The 15,389-nt window shown below is 43.1% G+C and overlaps 2 protein-coding genes across 10 annotated transcripts in view; one reads left to right on the top strand and one right to left on the bottom strand.

Moving 5' to 3' along the window:
• The window catches only part of Prpf40b (pre-mRNA processing factor 40B), a 51,735-nt gene extending 42,883 nt beyond the window's left edge, over positions 1-8,852 (top strand). For all 3 annotated transcript variants that reach the window (XM_021726143.3, XM_078014735.1, XM_040280676.2), the window contains one exon: positions 8,602-8,852. In XM_021726143.3, coding sequence (XP_021581818.1) covers positions 8,602-8,622 — 21 coding nt within the window. In that variant the 3' untranslated portion in view covers positions 8,623-8,852. The remainder of the gene's footprint in view (positions 1-8,601) is intronic.
• The window catches only part of Fmnl3 (formin like 3), a 55,533-nt gene that overhangs the window by 21,719 nt on the left and 18,425 nt on the right, over positions 1-15,389 (bottom strand). The window contains exon 1 of one of the 7 annotated variants that reach the window (XM_021726134.3): positions 51-499. The exons of the other annotated variants lie outside the window; for them this stretch is intronic. The gene's annotated coding sequence lies outside the window, so the exon portion shown is untranslated. Of the gene's footprint in view, positions 1-50; positions 500-15,389 lie in introns of those variants that run through there. 7 annotated transcript variants of the gene reach the window in all.

The following is a 15,389-nucleotide window of genomic DNA, read 5'->3' as shown; positions in this document are numbered from 1 at the left end:
ACAGGCCGAAACCTCCCCCATTGGAGGACAGAAAGGCTAGACTGCCATACCTTGCCCTCCTATGCCATCAGACTTCATCATGACTGTTGCTGATAAGTAGGCTCTGAAGGGAAAGACAGTCCTCCTGCCTTCCCATTGTTATTAGTTGAGTTTGGCTGAGCAAGGTTTTTTAAAACAGGTTGTGGAACCAATTTATTGAATCAATATTAACTTTATTTCCATTAAAATGAACAGATTTAAATAGAACAGAGCCAGGTGGGGTGGTACATAACTATAATCCCAGCTACTCAGGTGGCTGAGACAGGAGGATCAAAAATCCAAGACTGGGCAATTTAACAGACTCCATCTCAAAAGAAAATGAAAAGGGCTTGGAATGCAGCTCAGTGGTAGAGTACCCCTAGATTCAATCCTCAATACTGAAAAAAAAAAGAGAAAAATTAGAATGGGGCTGGAGTTCTGGCTTAGTGGTAGAGCGCTCACCTACCATGTATGAGGCATTGGGTTCGATCCTCAGCACCACATAAAAATAAATGAAATAAAGGTATTGTGTCCAAATACAACTTATATATATATATATATATATAGTTGTAGATGGACACAACACACACACACACACACACACACACACACACACACACATATGTGTGTGTGTGTGTGTGTGTGTGTGTGTGTGTGTGTTGTGTCCATCTACAACTAAAAAAAATTTTTTTAATTTGGAATAGGATAGAAGAAAACAGGACTTATTGCAAAGGAAGCATAAGCAATGTTTCATGATGCTTCCATTTCATATATTTCATGTATATATGTTTCACAGGCACATAGGTCATGCTGTAAAATGTACTTAACATGAAACAGGTCAAAATTTTGAAAGCTGGTTGGGGTTCTGGTTCAGTAGTAGAGCACCTGCTTAGCATGTGTGAGGCACTAGGTTCAATTCTCAGCACTACATATAAATAAATGAATAAAATAAAGGTCCATCAACAACTAAAAAAACTTTTTTAAAGAAAAAAAAACTTTGAAAGCAATCAATTTAAAGCAACAACTTTCAATTTGGTTTTCCACCTGCGAGATGGATAACTTTCCTATATCACACACTTGCACAGGCAAGTTCTCTGAGTCACCCAGAGACTATCTAATATATATATATATATATATATATATATGTATGTATGTATGTATATATATAGCCACTTTATCTCTTTTCCCTGAATCAGGATCAGGATGCAAGTGAATGAGAAGAACATATGTGCAAAGTAAACTGCTCAAATATTTTTAGAAACATTTTTACAAAAGTTTAGAACTTCAAGTATTAGTAGTATTAGTAGTATTCTTTTTTTTAAATCTAATAATAAATGGCTGTATTTATTAAATGGCATGGGATTATTTTTGAAGGCTTTTTAAAATAAAAATTTAGGGATAAAACAGTTTGATAGTCAATTATGAAACAAAAGCAGTAAAGTTAAATTTAAAACCAAATCTCAGAAGTTCTTCAGAAACTGTATCAATCATAATTTAACTTCACTAATAGATAATATAGCAAATGTTAAAAAGAGTCATTAAAATCTGGCCAAATAGAGAAGCTAGAGAACAATTTGTCAACATAGAGATATCTGCATAAACTACATAATTGTGTATTAGTAGTATTCTTATGACACCTCTTCCAATTAAGACACAGCAGTAGCCAGATATAACTATAATCCCAGTGACTCAGGAGGCTGAGGCAAGAGGATCACAAATTTGAGGACAGCCTCAGCAACTTAGCAAGACCCTGTTTCAGAATAAAATTATCAAAGGCTGGGGATATAGTTCTGAGGCAAAATGCTCCTGGGTTCAATCTGTAGTAACATGCGCGCGTGTGCGCGCGCGCGCACACACACACCCCACAGAGCACTATCAAGAACCCTCTTTGAGATACTCTAATGTAGAAGACTGAAGGAGAGCCTAGGAATCATTTTATTTTATTACATTACTATTTGCTAAATGAACAGACTGAGTAAAGTATGTGTGAGAGAGGCCACCTTTCCCCTCCCGCATTCCCTGAAGCCACTTCTCCTCTCTCATCAGTAGGGCTACCTGGACCAGGTCCCACCCATGCCTCTTAAGCAGTCTGACACTTTGCTCAGATCATTGCACCTTGCCCACAGACCTAAATCAAATATGATCCCTCATTTGAAGTGCCATAGCCATCTGAAAAGCCACATGACTTTTCATGGATCTAGTCTCTCCCGAGCCTCCTGGAGAGCCAACCTCTCATTTGTCTCCTCTGCCTACTGCTCTGTGTCCAGTTCCCACTCCCTGGTAATCCAAGCATGACCACTTAGTTTACCTCTACCTACTCCTTGACATCCTCATCCCTGGGGACATGAATTATGTGTGCCAGGGTTGGAGAAGTCACATAGGCCCTGCATTATTCCAGAAGCAGAATACTGGAAGGAGGTCCTCCATTTTCTAAGGGATTGAGAGGAGATCCTTAAATATCACTTATTTACCATACTATCTATTTATCTTGTACTTATCTCACATATGATTTTTTTTTTTAACATTTATTTATTTTTTCTTAGTTCTCGGCGGACACAACATCTTTGTTGGTATGTGGTGCTGCTGAGGATCGAACCCGGGCCGCACGCATGCTAGGCGAGCGTGCTACCGCTTGAGCCACATCCCCAGCCCCTCTCACATATGATTAAACCAACTGGGTGCTCATTTCACTCCTAAGAAACTATGTCTATTTTTATAGACTCTCATGCTGGCATGCACCTAGTGGAGGGTAAGCTGAAGATAAGTTGAGGGTAAGTTGAGGGTTAAGAGGCACCAGGTAGGGGTAGAGGAGTTAGCTCAGTGCAGAGCGCATGGCAAGGTCCTCAGTTCAGTTCTGGAGGGTAGAGAAACCACGAAGAAAGAGGCCCTAGATAGCTCTGGGATACTAGATAGAAACAGGGTCACTATGCCTCAAAAAAGGAAGCAGGGTTGAGGTCTCTGGTTGGATTTTACAAGTGGAAGAGAAGTATAGAAGGCAAGAGGAGGAAAGAAGGGGAGAAGACTACCTCATGGCACCTCTCCCCACCACTCTGCCTTAACATCCACAGGAAAGGGGCTAACAGTCCTCCCCACAGCCTGTGCAGTTAACAGCAGGAGGGGCAAATGCGAAGTCCATGTTCTCCTTGGAACTGCTTTGCTAAGGGCCAATCTCAATATGTTTGTTTAGATAACAGGACAGGAGCAGGAAACCTTAACAAATAGGAACCCAAAGGTCTAAGGCAGGCCCAGAGCTGGTCTTAAGTCTACCTGGGGCCAGGATTCTACTAGCAGAACACAAGACAGAACTGAGTAGACACAGTCACTAGGGCTGGTCCTGGCTGTACATATCCTAAGCACATCAATGTCATCTGACTGCTTCTCCCAAGAATGTGCCATGGAAATAGTTTGCTGTTGTCTCCCCTGGAAGAAGCTGTTGGGAGAGGGAGGGGTAACCTGTTGCTACTATGGCAGACCTCACTCATGTCCTGTCTATGCCAGCTTCCTATCATGGCCAACACTGTCAGTTGCCACAGTATCACACTTCCTCACCAGGTGAACTGGTGATGAAATGCTTGATCCTCTCTGGGCTTCAAGAATGGACAAAATCATACCCTTTGGGAACCCTAATCTGAAAACGTAGAAGAGACAAATCAGGGACTTAGTCAAACTTTAGTGTCTCAGAAAAATGGACTCCTGGAGTTGAAAATAGGTGGCAGAAGCAGGAAACAGCCCTGACTACATGCTCACATCCTTTTGTCTTAGAACTTTGGTGGCACTTTCTGGACAGTGGCCCCAGCCTTCTCTACTTCTTCAGGGAGGACTAAAGTATGATGAGAAGAAGATGGGTAGGGGGTAATCCCCAACCTCCAGCATTCTCAAAAGAAGCAGGTTACCAACTATGGGGGGAGCTACCAGCCAACGCAGCAGGACCAGGACAGTTCTTTTCCTGCCAGACAATGAACCAAGGCTCCTACTCCACCTGATAATATGCATGATGGCAGGGTTCCAGTGTCCTGAGGAAGCCGCTCTACCCTTCGGAAGAGCAACTTCCTGAGTTCTGGAAACAGCCAGGGAGCAATAATGACACGGTTCTGGTCTCAGTCGAAGACTTGTTTCTCTACCATTTGTGAAGTTCTTCTTAACTCCTCAGTGAGAGCCTCACTAAACAAGGAAGGCAGTAGCTGTGTTGGAGAGGACAGGGCACTGAATATGGAGCCAGAGGGCCCAAAATAACTATGGAACCTCAGTGAATTCATCCATAAATTGGAGATAATCTCACTACTTCACAGGGCTTTATGAGGGTCAAATGATAAACAACATATGTCTGTATGTGTCTGGAACACTGTGGGTGTTGACACAGTTCTCTACTTCTTCCCCAAAAATCTGTACAATGATGACATCTAGGGACCTGTCTTCTTGCTTCTGGCTTATCTATCTTTGCTCCTGTCTCTCCTTCAGCAATTGTTTCAACACTCTGGCTACAGAGTAATCTTTTACTCCTTCTTTGATCCCTCTGTTTCATATAAGACTAGTAGGTAATTTGAATAGTACCATCCTTGGAGTTAGGAAAGGAAGATGGAGTAGAGGAGACAAGTCACAATCCAAACAGTCACAATACCAAACAGGAGGAGAAGGGGAAGATGAACTCAAACTGAAAGCAACTCTGGGACTCATTCCTAAGTCAGAGGGAACCAGCAAGAAGCCTGGTAATAAAAACCCATAATAGGAAGAAGCCAAAAGGCGTGGATCTGATGTTCCTCCAGCATAGCTGCACTAGCTTACTGAAAATTGGAGGCCAGGCAGATTGCCTGTTTGGTGGGTTCCATGTGAGCAAGGGCCCAGTCCTGCCAGCAAAGTTTCCTTACTCCCTACCTGATCCCTGTTGGCCCCAGTGAAGCCACAGGAGAGGGAGGTAGCTCTGCCCACAGAGGTTCCCTTCTCCTTCCTGCTCTGCACCCCCAGGCCACTTAGCCCCTCCCCATTTCCTCCCCACTGCAGGAGAAGGGAAATGCTGGTGGGGTTTGGAGTTTCCTTCAAAGTTGTAAGCCCTGCTCTGGGACTTACCCCTACTCTGCCAGTCTTCTCGCGCCTGGGGAAAACCCAAGTAACAGAAATAGGAACCACCAAAAATTCCCTATTCAGCTGTCTCTGTTGGTTCTAGTTGATCATGATAAATCTTAGGAACAGAGATAAATATGGCATAGCTCCTCTGAGAGAAAGGCAGAAAGACTTCTGAAATGTTCCTGGGAAAGGGATTGTGGAGGCTTTAGAGAAGGCCAGCAAAGAGGCCATTTATTTTGAGCAAATACAGAAGAAAGTGAGTTAGTGATTCTATTTATGCCTTCTTTCTTAGAACCACTTTCTATCAAGTTTGCTATGATTGGACTATCTCCCAGTGGGAAAGCCTCAGCTCCTGTGCTCAACCCACAGGGATGGAGAGCCCTGGGGAGCTGAAATCTAGAACAACTCCACAGGTGAAGTGAGGTTCCTTATGCTTCTCAACCTGCCACTAAGCCCCTGGCCGAAGCTCCTGCTAAGTCCTCCCTGGCATCTGCCGATCAGCCCACTGGAAAGATGAGCAGAGGTAGAAAGCAGTGAGGAGGCACAACGCATGGGAGTCCAGGAAGCTGCTGCAGAAGGATCCCCCTTACACAACAAATCTGCCCCCTAAGCCAAAGCAACCCAAGGCACAAAGGAAAGAAAGTCAGAATAGTCCAGCCTGCCCTCTATGTGTCTACTGGTGGACAGTGGGCAAAGCTGGGCACTACTCCCAAAGGGTGAGGACTCAAGGAGGTAGAAGGCACCAACTCCTCCAGCTTGGCTCCTTGGCAGACACAGTCTGCCACAGTAGCAGCTCCCAGACAATGAGAGTTATTTTCAGCCAGTGCTCTAACACAAGCCAGCTGGCCGGTGTGCAGGGCGGGAGTCCTCTTCCATCCAGCCCTCCCAGACAGCAGGCTGGCCAGTCAGCCAGCCCAGCCCATGGCCTACAATGCTGCCACCTCCACGTCACTGTTTGTTTATCTTGTTTTAGCACAACTTCTCCTAATTCCCCCGCAAAACTGCAATCCTGTCAAAGGGAAACCAAAAAAATCAGAGTTTGGTCAAAGGGCCAAGAGCTAAAATTAAAAATGGTTCAGACAAGGGAAGTACAGCAGCCCCTCCAAACACCCACACTTTTCCCCAGTCCCATGACTGGCTGGAGTAGCACAGGGGAGAAGAAGGAATGGATGGATGGCCATATCTCACTGCAGAACCAACAGATCCAAAGCTGGCTTTGTTGCCATCCTGGGGAGATTAAGCTCAAACCTGCTCTTCTCGCCCGCCTCCCTCCCATCCTCCTGTTATGCTCCTCTCCAGAACTTGGGTTTGGAGAATTTGAGACAGTCTAGAATGAGCCTGAATCAACTGCAAAAAGTTCTGGGTGAAGAATTATCAATCCTAGAACAGAAGGAAAATCACTGGAACAGTCAAACACACTAGCAAGACAGGCAACCCCTCTCCGCCTTGGTAGAATGGGAGTAAATACTCTAAGCAGTCCCCTTCATGACACAGAGTTCTAATAATGTAGGGCCTCCCTGGATTGTAGGCCTCCAGTCCCTTCCTGTCAAACTCCACAGCCTCAATAGCGCAGCTCCCCACTGTTACCCTTCTCCCTCTGAATAGGACCTTGTGTACGGGAGCACATGGGTTCATCACAATTCTAGCCACACGTGCAGATTTCTCTAGGGATGCTCTGTTAGATGTCTGGGAAAGCTGCTCAGACTCCTTATAACAGAAGGCATCATCAGCCAGGTGTAGTGGCACATTCCTGTAATCCCAGCAGCTCTAGAGGCGAAGGTAGGAGGATCACCAGTTCAGAGCCAGCCTCAGCAACATAGTGAGGCCCTAAGCAACTCAGCGAGACCCTTTCTCTAAACAAAATATAAAAAAGGGCCAGGGATGTGGCTCAGTGGTTAAGTGCCCCTGGGTTCAATCCTCAGTACCTCCCCCCCACAAAAAAAAGGCATCAGAAAAGTGGGTGCTCTTTGACTTAAGTGTCTGCAATAGCTTGAAGCCATTTTGGGGACAAACTGCCGGGCTCAAAGCCATGTCTGGAGAACGTGCTTCTGTGGTCACTGATGACTCTATAACCAGAAATGACTTGCTGAGCAATCATGGGCCAAGTTCCTGAGCAGCCTGCAGGAAAAAGAAATGGATTAGCCAGATGTCTCCGGCTGAGCTCTGCAATTCACACCAGGGAAGTCAAATGAAGGAGAGGTCCTAGAAGGCCAGCATCACTCAGACAAAGAGATGGCTTTTTCTAAATTCAATTACATTCTTGAGGACTCTTCTTTACCATGGAAGATTCCTCTGTTGGATGTTGAGAAGGCAAAGGAAGTTGACCATGTCCCCAATGCCAACAAAGTACCAGTTCTACCCTCTGCCCCACTGTTGACCTTACACCTGACATCAGGTAACCTCCACAGGTAACTTGATCTGGGCTAAAACCACACGTCACCTACCAGTCAAGAAGTATACAATCTCAGATAGGAGAACTGCTGTTTCCCAGCTAAGCCCCCAGGCCCTAGCTAAAAAGTTACCACAGAGCAATCTGATCTGTTTGTTGGCTCCTCAGCCCCTCCCCGTGGTTAGCCAGACCCACACACTCCCTAGTTACGCAGAATGGAAACTATTCCACTGGGGGCAGCTGGTTTTCCAAAGCCAGGGAGTCTTGGGGCAGAGCCTCACATCTTGTTGCAGCCAAGCAAGGTCCTCACTCTTTTTTCATGAGGCTCTGTCCTCCAGCCTGGGAAGCCCAATAGGCAGTAACTGCACTTGGAGGACATAGTATTTCTGGGGTCACATCTCTCCCTATCTCACATCACAGCCCATCTCTCACTGAGGCCCAGTAAGTCTCCTTCCCGAGGCCTCTCACCTGCACCTTCTCTTCCATCCCACCTAGCCCGGCCTTCGCTGCTCACTCCCAGCCTATGGGACGACCTCTTAGCTGGCACATCTGCTTCCAGCACTGCCTTCCCCACTTTCCTGCACACATGGAGGGAACTTCCAACTATGGAAAATAGATCACATTTCTCCTTGGTTCAGAAATATTCTTTATTCATTTACACAAGAAATCTGAACTCCTTGGCTGGTGCTTTTAGTATCTTAAAGAATGTTTCTGATTGAAGATTCTCCACAAGCTGGCCCAGCACCTCTGATCAACTTCATCCTGCCCTACTCTGGACTCCCTCCTGGGACAGCTCTCCTTCCATTCCCTAACCCTAGGATTTGTTTGTGACTAGTGTTTCCCTCATCTCCAGAATCCCTACCTATAACTACCTAACTCAAATTACCTAACCTAAAACAATAGGTCCCTCTTCTGAGCTCCAAGCATAAATATATGTGAAGAATGATATGGCAGAGACCTACTTGTTATCCCCCAACCTCTCTCATCTTCCTTAGTAATATGCAGTCGAAGGCTTCCCTTGCATTTAGGTATGGTTTTGTGACTATGTAGAATGTGAATAGTAATGTGTACAACCTCTGAGAAGTGTTATTAAAGGGAAGGAGTATATCTTCTTTTTTCCTTTCTTCTTCCAGTTGGTTGGAATGCAGAAGTAATGGCTGGAACTTCAACAGCTACTCTGGACCATGAAGTAACCTTGGAAATGAAATCTAACAATCAAGAAAAATGCCTGGGGCTGGGGTTGTGGCTCAGTGGTAAAATGCTCGCTTAGCAGGCATGAGGCACTGGGTTCCATCCTCAGCAACACATAAATGTAAAATAAAGATATTGTGTCTTAAAAACCTAAAAAATAAATATTAAAAAAAAAAGAAAAATGCCTGATCCCTGATACCATGGCCTGTTAGTACAAACTGAATGTGTTCTATATAGTGTCTTTTTATGTGTGTGTTTCCTCTGTTCATAACTAGAACAGAAACTCCTTGAGGGCAGAAATTATGCCTTCTTCCTTCTTTTTTTGGTAGTGCTGGGGATTGAATCCAGAGATTCATGCATGTTAGGCAAGTGTTCAGCCACTGAGCTACATCCCCATACCTCCTATTCTTCTCTGAATCATATGCAGACACTTAATTTTAAAAAATTGATTGATTCTTCTACTACCTTTCCTACCACCAAGTCCCTTATATGTCCCTTGGTTGTCTGGTTGGCAGAGAGCATTCTCATCACTGTCCTTGCTACTTCTGGGCTCTCTCACTTATAATCTGCCTTTTGTACTACAGCCTCAGTAATTTTCTTTTTTTTTTTTTTTTTTTAAAGATAGAGGGAGGATAGAGAGAGAGAGAGAGAGAGAGAGAGAGAGAGAGAGAGAGAGAGAGAATTTTTAATATTTATTTTTTAGTTTTCGGCGGACACAACATCTTTGTTGGTATGTGGTGCTGAGGATCGAACCCGGGCCGCACGCATGCCAGGCGAGCGCGCTACCGCTTGAGCCACATCCCCAGCCCAGTAATTTTCTTTATATGTTGCTTTTTCTTCAGCAAACTCTGACTTCTCATTTGGAGTCTCAACTTTTTCTTCAGTTCATGCCTAGTCTAAGTCTCTTTTCCTGCCTTTCTCTTTAACCAGATCAATCTTTTTATAACCTGCTAGACCATAGGCTCTTCAGCACAGGGATCACCATCAGCCTATTAACCACCATAATAGGTGCTCAATAAAGACAGGGCAAATTTAGTTTCTCCATACACATACTCCCTCCTTCCTCTTGCCCTTAAATTTTATACTTCATCACGCCTTAGAGAGGTTCACAACAGATAAAGTTCCACTTCTCTAGCAAATAGTTTATAGAAGTGAGTGGTAAGATCCATCCACAACAGTTTCTCCATACACTGACTAATTCTGAAATGTGTCATGGAGTGATTTTTGGTTAATGTTTCTTCACCTTTTCTTGGACATTCAATAAACATCCTTATCACAAATCTCAGTAACATGCTGGACGAAGTGGTACATGCCTGTAATCTCAGCATTTTGGGACACTGAAGCAGGAGGATCGCAAGTTCAAAGCCAGCCTCAGCAACTTAGCAAGGCCCTGTGTCAAAAAATTTTTTAAAAGGGCTGGGGATGTGGCTCAGTGGTAAAATATCTGTGGGTTCAATTCCTGATACAAAACAAAAACAAATCTCCGTAACACTCCTATAGACACAATGCAATGGTTAAAGCACAACTGTGGAGCTACAGGATGCTGGGTTTGAATTCTGGCTCCACCTATTTGCTAGTTATGTAGCCTGGGGGGGAGTAATTTAATGTCTGTGAGCCCCAGTTTTCTCTTCTATAAAATGGAAGTAGAAATAGTACTTGCCTCATAATATTGCTATAAGTAAATAAGTTAAAATACATACAGCACTTAAATCTATGGAGTAAATGATCCTGCGTAGTAGGTGTTACACATAATGTGAGCTACATTTCTTTGTTTAGGGTTTCTTTTTTTCCCCTCAGTCCTGGGGATAAAATCCACAGTCTTGCATGCATTAGGCAACTGACCTACAACCCCCAGCCCTTTTCTGTTTTTATTTTGAGACTGGGTCTTGTTAAATTGTGCAGGCTGGCTTTTAACTTGTGATCTTTACACCCTAGCTTCCTGAGTAGCTGGGATTACAGGCATTTGCCACCACACCCAGCTCTATGTTTAGGTTTTTAATCCATCATTTAGTGGGAAACAACTATACACCAAGCACTAAGTTAGAATCTGGGAATATCAAAATAAACTAGGTATGATCACTATCTTCAAGAAGTTATATCCTGAGGCAAGGTAGGTAAGCGAACCAGGGTAAGCACAGTTGGCACTGCTATGAAAGAGGTGGAGATGGCACTGTGGGAACCCAGGGAGATAACATCTAATCAGACCCTGTCAAGAAAGGTTTCCTGGAAGAAACGTTTCATGACTCAGTCTTAAACATCAAGCAGAGTCAGACAAAGGCAATAGAGGGGAAGACGGTAATACTCTAGACATGGAAGCACAAAGCACCACAACAAATCCAAGAGTAGGTGATTTGCTATAATGAAATAAGTTTTTATAAGGAAACTACAGCAGGCAGTGAGATAACAAAGGGTCTTATGAGTTAAGATAAGTAGGTGGGCAAAGGTAAGATAATAATGATAATACTATCAAAATGAAAATAATAATAATGACAAAAGCTAACATTTATTAACAGAAATGTAATAAGTACTCTATATGGATTATCTAATTTTCACAAAACCCCAATGAAGTAGAGACAATTATTATCTATTTTACAAGTGAGGAAATGAAGAAAGGCTGTGGAACTTGCTCAGGGTCACATAGCAAATAAGCGGCAGAGCTGGGATTGGACCCCCAGCCTGACCCCAAAGCATTAGCTTTAACCCCGCATAGTGCCTCCTCTGAGACAAGGAAATGCATCAGCCCTTCTCACACTTTTCTAAATTGTACAAATCCTTCAGGACCATCCAGCTCAATAGCAACCTTCCTCATCAAATCTGCCCCCAACAACTCAGACCTCTGAACTTCTGCAGGATTTACTGCCATTACCTGTATTAGCAATCACATTCGATCATTGGTTCAACAGCATTAATATCTTCTATGCACAGTGTACTGTGCCAAGTGGGGGACCTATTTTGCCTTGGAAAAACCTGTATATTTACAAAAAAGGGGAAGCTAAGATTATAAACACCCTTTCTAGGCCAGTTTCTATGCTAGAACCTTTAATTACAAGATTTCATGGGAAAATTACTTATTTTTCATATTGTTATTCATCACTTATATCTTGTATTATTTCCTGAATTACACTGTAAGCTGTGTGAGGGTATGGACTTAGCTTTGAACACATTTATTCCTAGGCAAGGATGCCTAGCACACTGAAGAAGTTTAATAGATACTGTGGGCTGACAAGGTGGACAGCAGAGGCTGTGTAAGGACCAGCACTCCAACTCACCCAGTGTGCTGCCATGGGCACCGCTCTGGTTTTCCAGGAGCCTCATTATATATCCAGGAGCTTATTATCCCACCATACAACTTTATGAATCCCTTCTTACTTTCAGAGTTAGGTGGGAGGGCCACAGCTTTATGGAAAGGTAAACTGAGGCTCAGTCCAGACATACAACTGTCACACACTGTATGAACTAAAGAAACACACTATAGTCCTCTGTCTCTCCTTGCTTTTCAGCAGCTCTCAAATGAGAATACATCCTCAGTGCTTCTATCCCCTTGGGGAGGAATCATAACTACCTGTGGCTGCTCTTGTCCTCTGAACACTGTAGCACCTTTAAACAACAGCTTGACATAGATATAGTTGTGGCTCCCCACACCTCAATGCTAATTTTTTAGTTGTCCTAGCTTTTTTATATTTCATTTGATTGTCCAGCTATAAAAGACACCTCTTTGTAATTTTCTGAAGTTCCTTTCCAATCACCTAGAGATACTAACTCTGTTTCTTAAAATTCCTGGAGTCCTAAATGCCATATTTACTCAAGGGCCAGGAATGAGGAGGCAAACAATACTGATCATCTCCTATATGCCAGGCGTTTTTCTCACATTATCTCACTTACTGCTCTCAGCAATGACTACAGGTAAAAGTTATTGTACCTGTTTAACTAGGCAGGGAATTAAGAATCTGAAATCAACTGGCACCTGATCACACAGAAAGAAGATTCAAATCCAAACATATGGCCTCCAACATATAGGCTTTGTTTTTTTTTTAAATATTTGTTTATTTTTGTTTTTAGTTGTATTGGACACAATACCTTTTATTTATTTATTTATTTTTATGTGGTGCTAAGGATCAAACCCAGGGCTTCAAACATGCTAGGCAAGCACTCTACCGCTGAGCCAAGACCCCAGCCCTAGGTTTTTTTTTTTTTTAATATTTTTTTAGTTATATATGTACACAATATCTTTATTTTGCTTATTTATTTTATGTGGTGCTGAGGATCGAATTCAGTGCCTTACATATGCAAGGCAAGCACTCTGCCACTGAGCTACAACCCCAGCCCAACTTATAGGCTTTTTAAAGTTTTAAAAACAAACATACAAACAAAAAAACCCTCCACATTTCTAATTTTAGAAGGTCCAAATGAATTTGCCTGATGGCTTTGGTTGATCATTAAACAATGCTTTCCTATCCAAAATGACTGGGTAAAACCAGCTGATTGAGGAATATGTACAGACACCTGAAGTTCAAGAGGGAGAGGGAGACTACACAGAGGACAGAGTTAAAAAAACTATCCTCTTGAACAACATGTGGTGATAAATTCCTTATACCTGAGCAGAATTTTAAACTTTCCAGTGTGTTATTTAACAGCATGCATGGGCTTTGGAATCAAGGAATGACCTGCATTTGAATCCTGGGTCATAAAATTCTGAGCAGCATCATGAATCTTAGACATTCATCTCATGAGACAGTGGGAAAGTTATTGAACTTCTCTGAACCTCAGCTTCTCCATCTATAAAATAACTCTTATTTATAACCATTAAATTAAGCAAATTATGAATGAAAAGGAATCTGCATAGCGCCAGGACAGAAGGACATATAAATGGTAACTGGAATAACCTACTCAAGTTGGCTTCTCAGCACATATGTTAAATACAATCTCACAGTACTTAAAACACATGAGAGAGAGAGAGAGAGAGAGAGAGAGAGAGAGAGAGAGAGACTGAACAGTATAGGTTAACACAGTCAGAACATAATTCCACTATCTTGCATGATCCACTAATTCTCTAGGTTAAAGCAGTTGTGAGGTATGTGTTACTTCAAAACAAGACTGAGACCCCAAAAGTCACCCAGGGGATTCATCATAAAGCTGTGACCAGAACTCAGGGAGACAGAATAGAGTCAAGGACTAAGTGGCTTTGTATTTTAGTAGGTGGGTGATCTGAGACAGTCCCAATAAACTTTTGGGGCCATAGTTTCATTCTCTGTGAAGATTTAGAGGTTTTGCCAAGTTATCTCTGATGATCCTGGCTAACCTCAAATCCCTCACTTCCCCAACTATCTTAGACTTCCTCAGATTAAACCTGCAAATATTAAGATCCAATTTTGCCACAAATTTCTGATTTCATTCCCTGCAACTAAACACTCTACTCAACAAATCTGTTTTGTTCCTTGTGACATTACTTAAGTCGTAGGAATTGTCCCTCCCAATTGCTGATGGGCTGTGCTGTCCTTGGAAATACAGAGAAAGGCATGGAAATGTCCATTGGGTTATAGAGAAAGTCCTCAAAATTTTACTTGGCTGTACACTGGTAACTCTCAAACACTTCTATCCCAGGTTTCTCCTTTGAGATTCAGCTTTAAGCTGGGTGAGGTAGGGCACACCTGTAATCCCAGCAGCTCAGGAAGCTGAGGCAGGAGGATAGAAGTTCAAAACCCGCCTTAGTAAAAGCGAGGTGCTAAACAACTCAGTGAGACCCGTCTCTAAATAAAAAAAAATACAAAATAGGGCTCAGTAGGCGAGTGCCCCTGAGTTCAATCCCTGGTACCTCTCACCCCAAAGAAAGAGAGATTCTGCTTTAAATATCTAACCATTCATTAGACACTCTGCCCAGATGCCCACAGATTCTGCAACCTCACGAGTGTTAAACTGGCCTTGGCCTCATCATTTTATCTTCTCAGATATTTCTTCTGTATTCCTTAGCTGATAACACCTTCATTCAACTAACAGAAACCTGGGTGTCATCCTGCATTGCTCCCTTCTTCCTTATCTCCACAAGCCCAATGTCTAAAATCTAATCAAGTTGCCAGGCTCAGTGGCGTGCATCTGTAATCCCAGTGATTCAGGAGGCTGAGGCAGGAGAAACACAAATTCAAAGCCAGCCTCAGCAACTTAGCAAGGCCCAAACCCACTTAGCAAGACACTGTTTCAAAATAAAATATAAAACCAGCTGGGGATGTGGCTCAGTGGTTAAGCACCCCTGAGTTCAAGTCCCAGTAACAAACAACACCACATACAAAAATCTAATCAAGATGTTATGAAATCTTGAACATTTAATCTTAACTATCAATTGATGTTGTCCCATGATCTCCATTGTGACAACAGGCTCCTATCAGGCTCCTGTCATAACAAACTACCAAGGCCTTCTACCTAGCTGCTTCCCTCCATGCTGATTTCCCTTCCATGGAACTCACAGGGCTAACCTGCCCACAACTCAAAATCTGACCATGTTATCCTTTTGAAAAGCATGAAGTACATTCTTTTCCTTGTGGCATGCAATATCTCCTGACCACTTTAGCTTCACTTCCAACCACTCTCAACCACTCCAACCACACTTCAACAGCACTGAGCAGCTTCATGAAAATTCTCATGCTTGTCTCACCTGATGCTTCTGCCTATGCTGTCCCCTCTACCTGGATGCTTTCTCTTCCCACGCTTCTGTCCAACTCCTAATTAGCCTTTTGGC

This window comes from Ictidomys tridecemlineatus, chromosome 6, assembly GCF_052094955.1.
Source record: "Ictidomys tridecemlineatus isolate mIctTri1 chromosome 6, mIctTri1.hap1, whole genome shotgun sequence".
Lineage (NCBI taxonomy): Eukaryota > Metazoa > Chordata > Mammalia > Rodentia > Sciuridae > Ictidomys > Ictidomys tridecemlineatus.
Note: the sequence above shows the minus strand (reverse complement) of the source record. Positions and strands in the feature narration are given on the sequence as shown.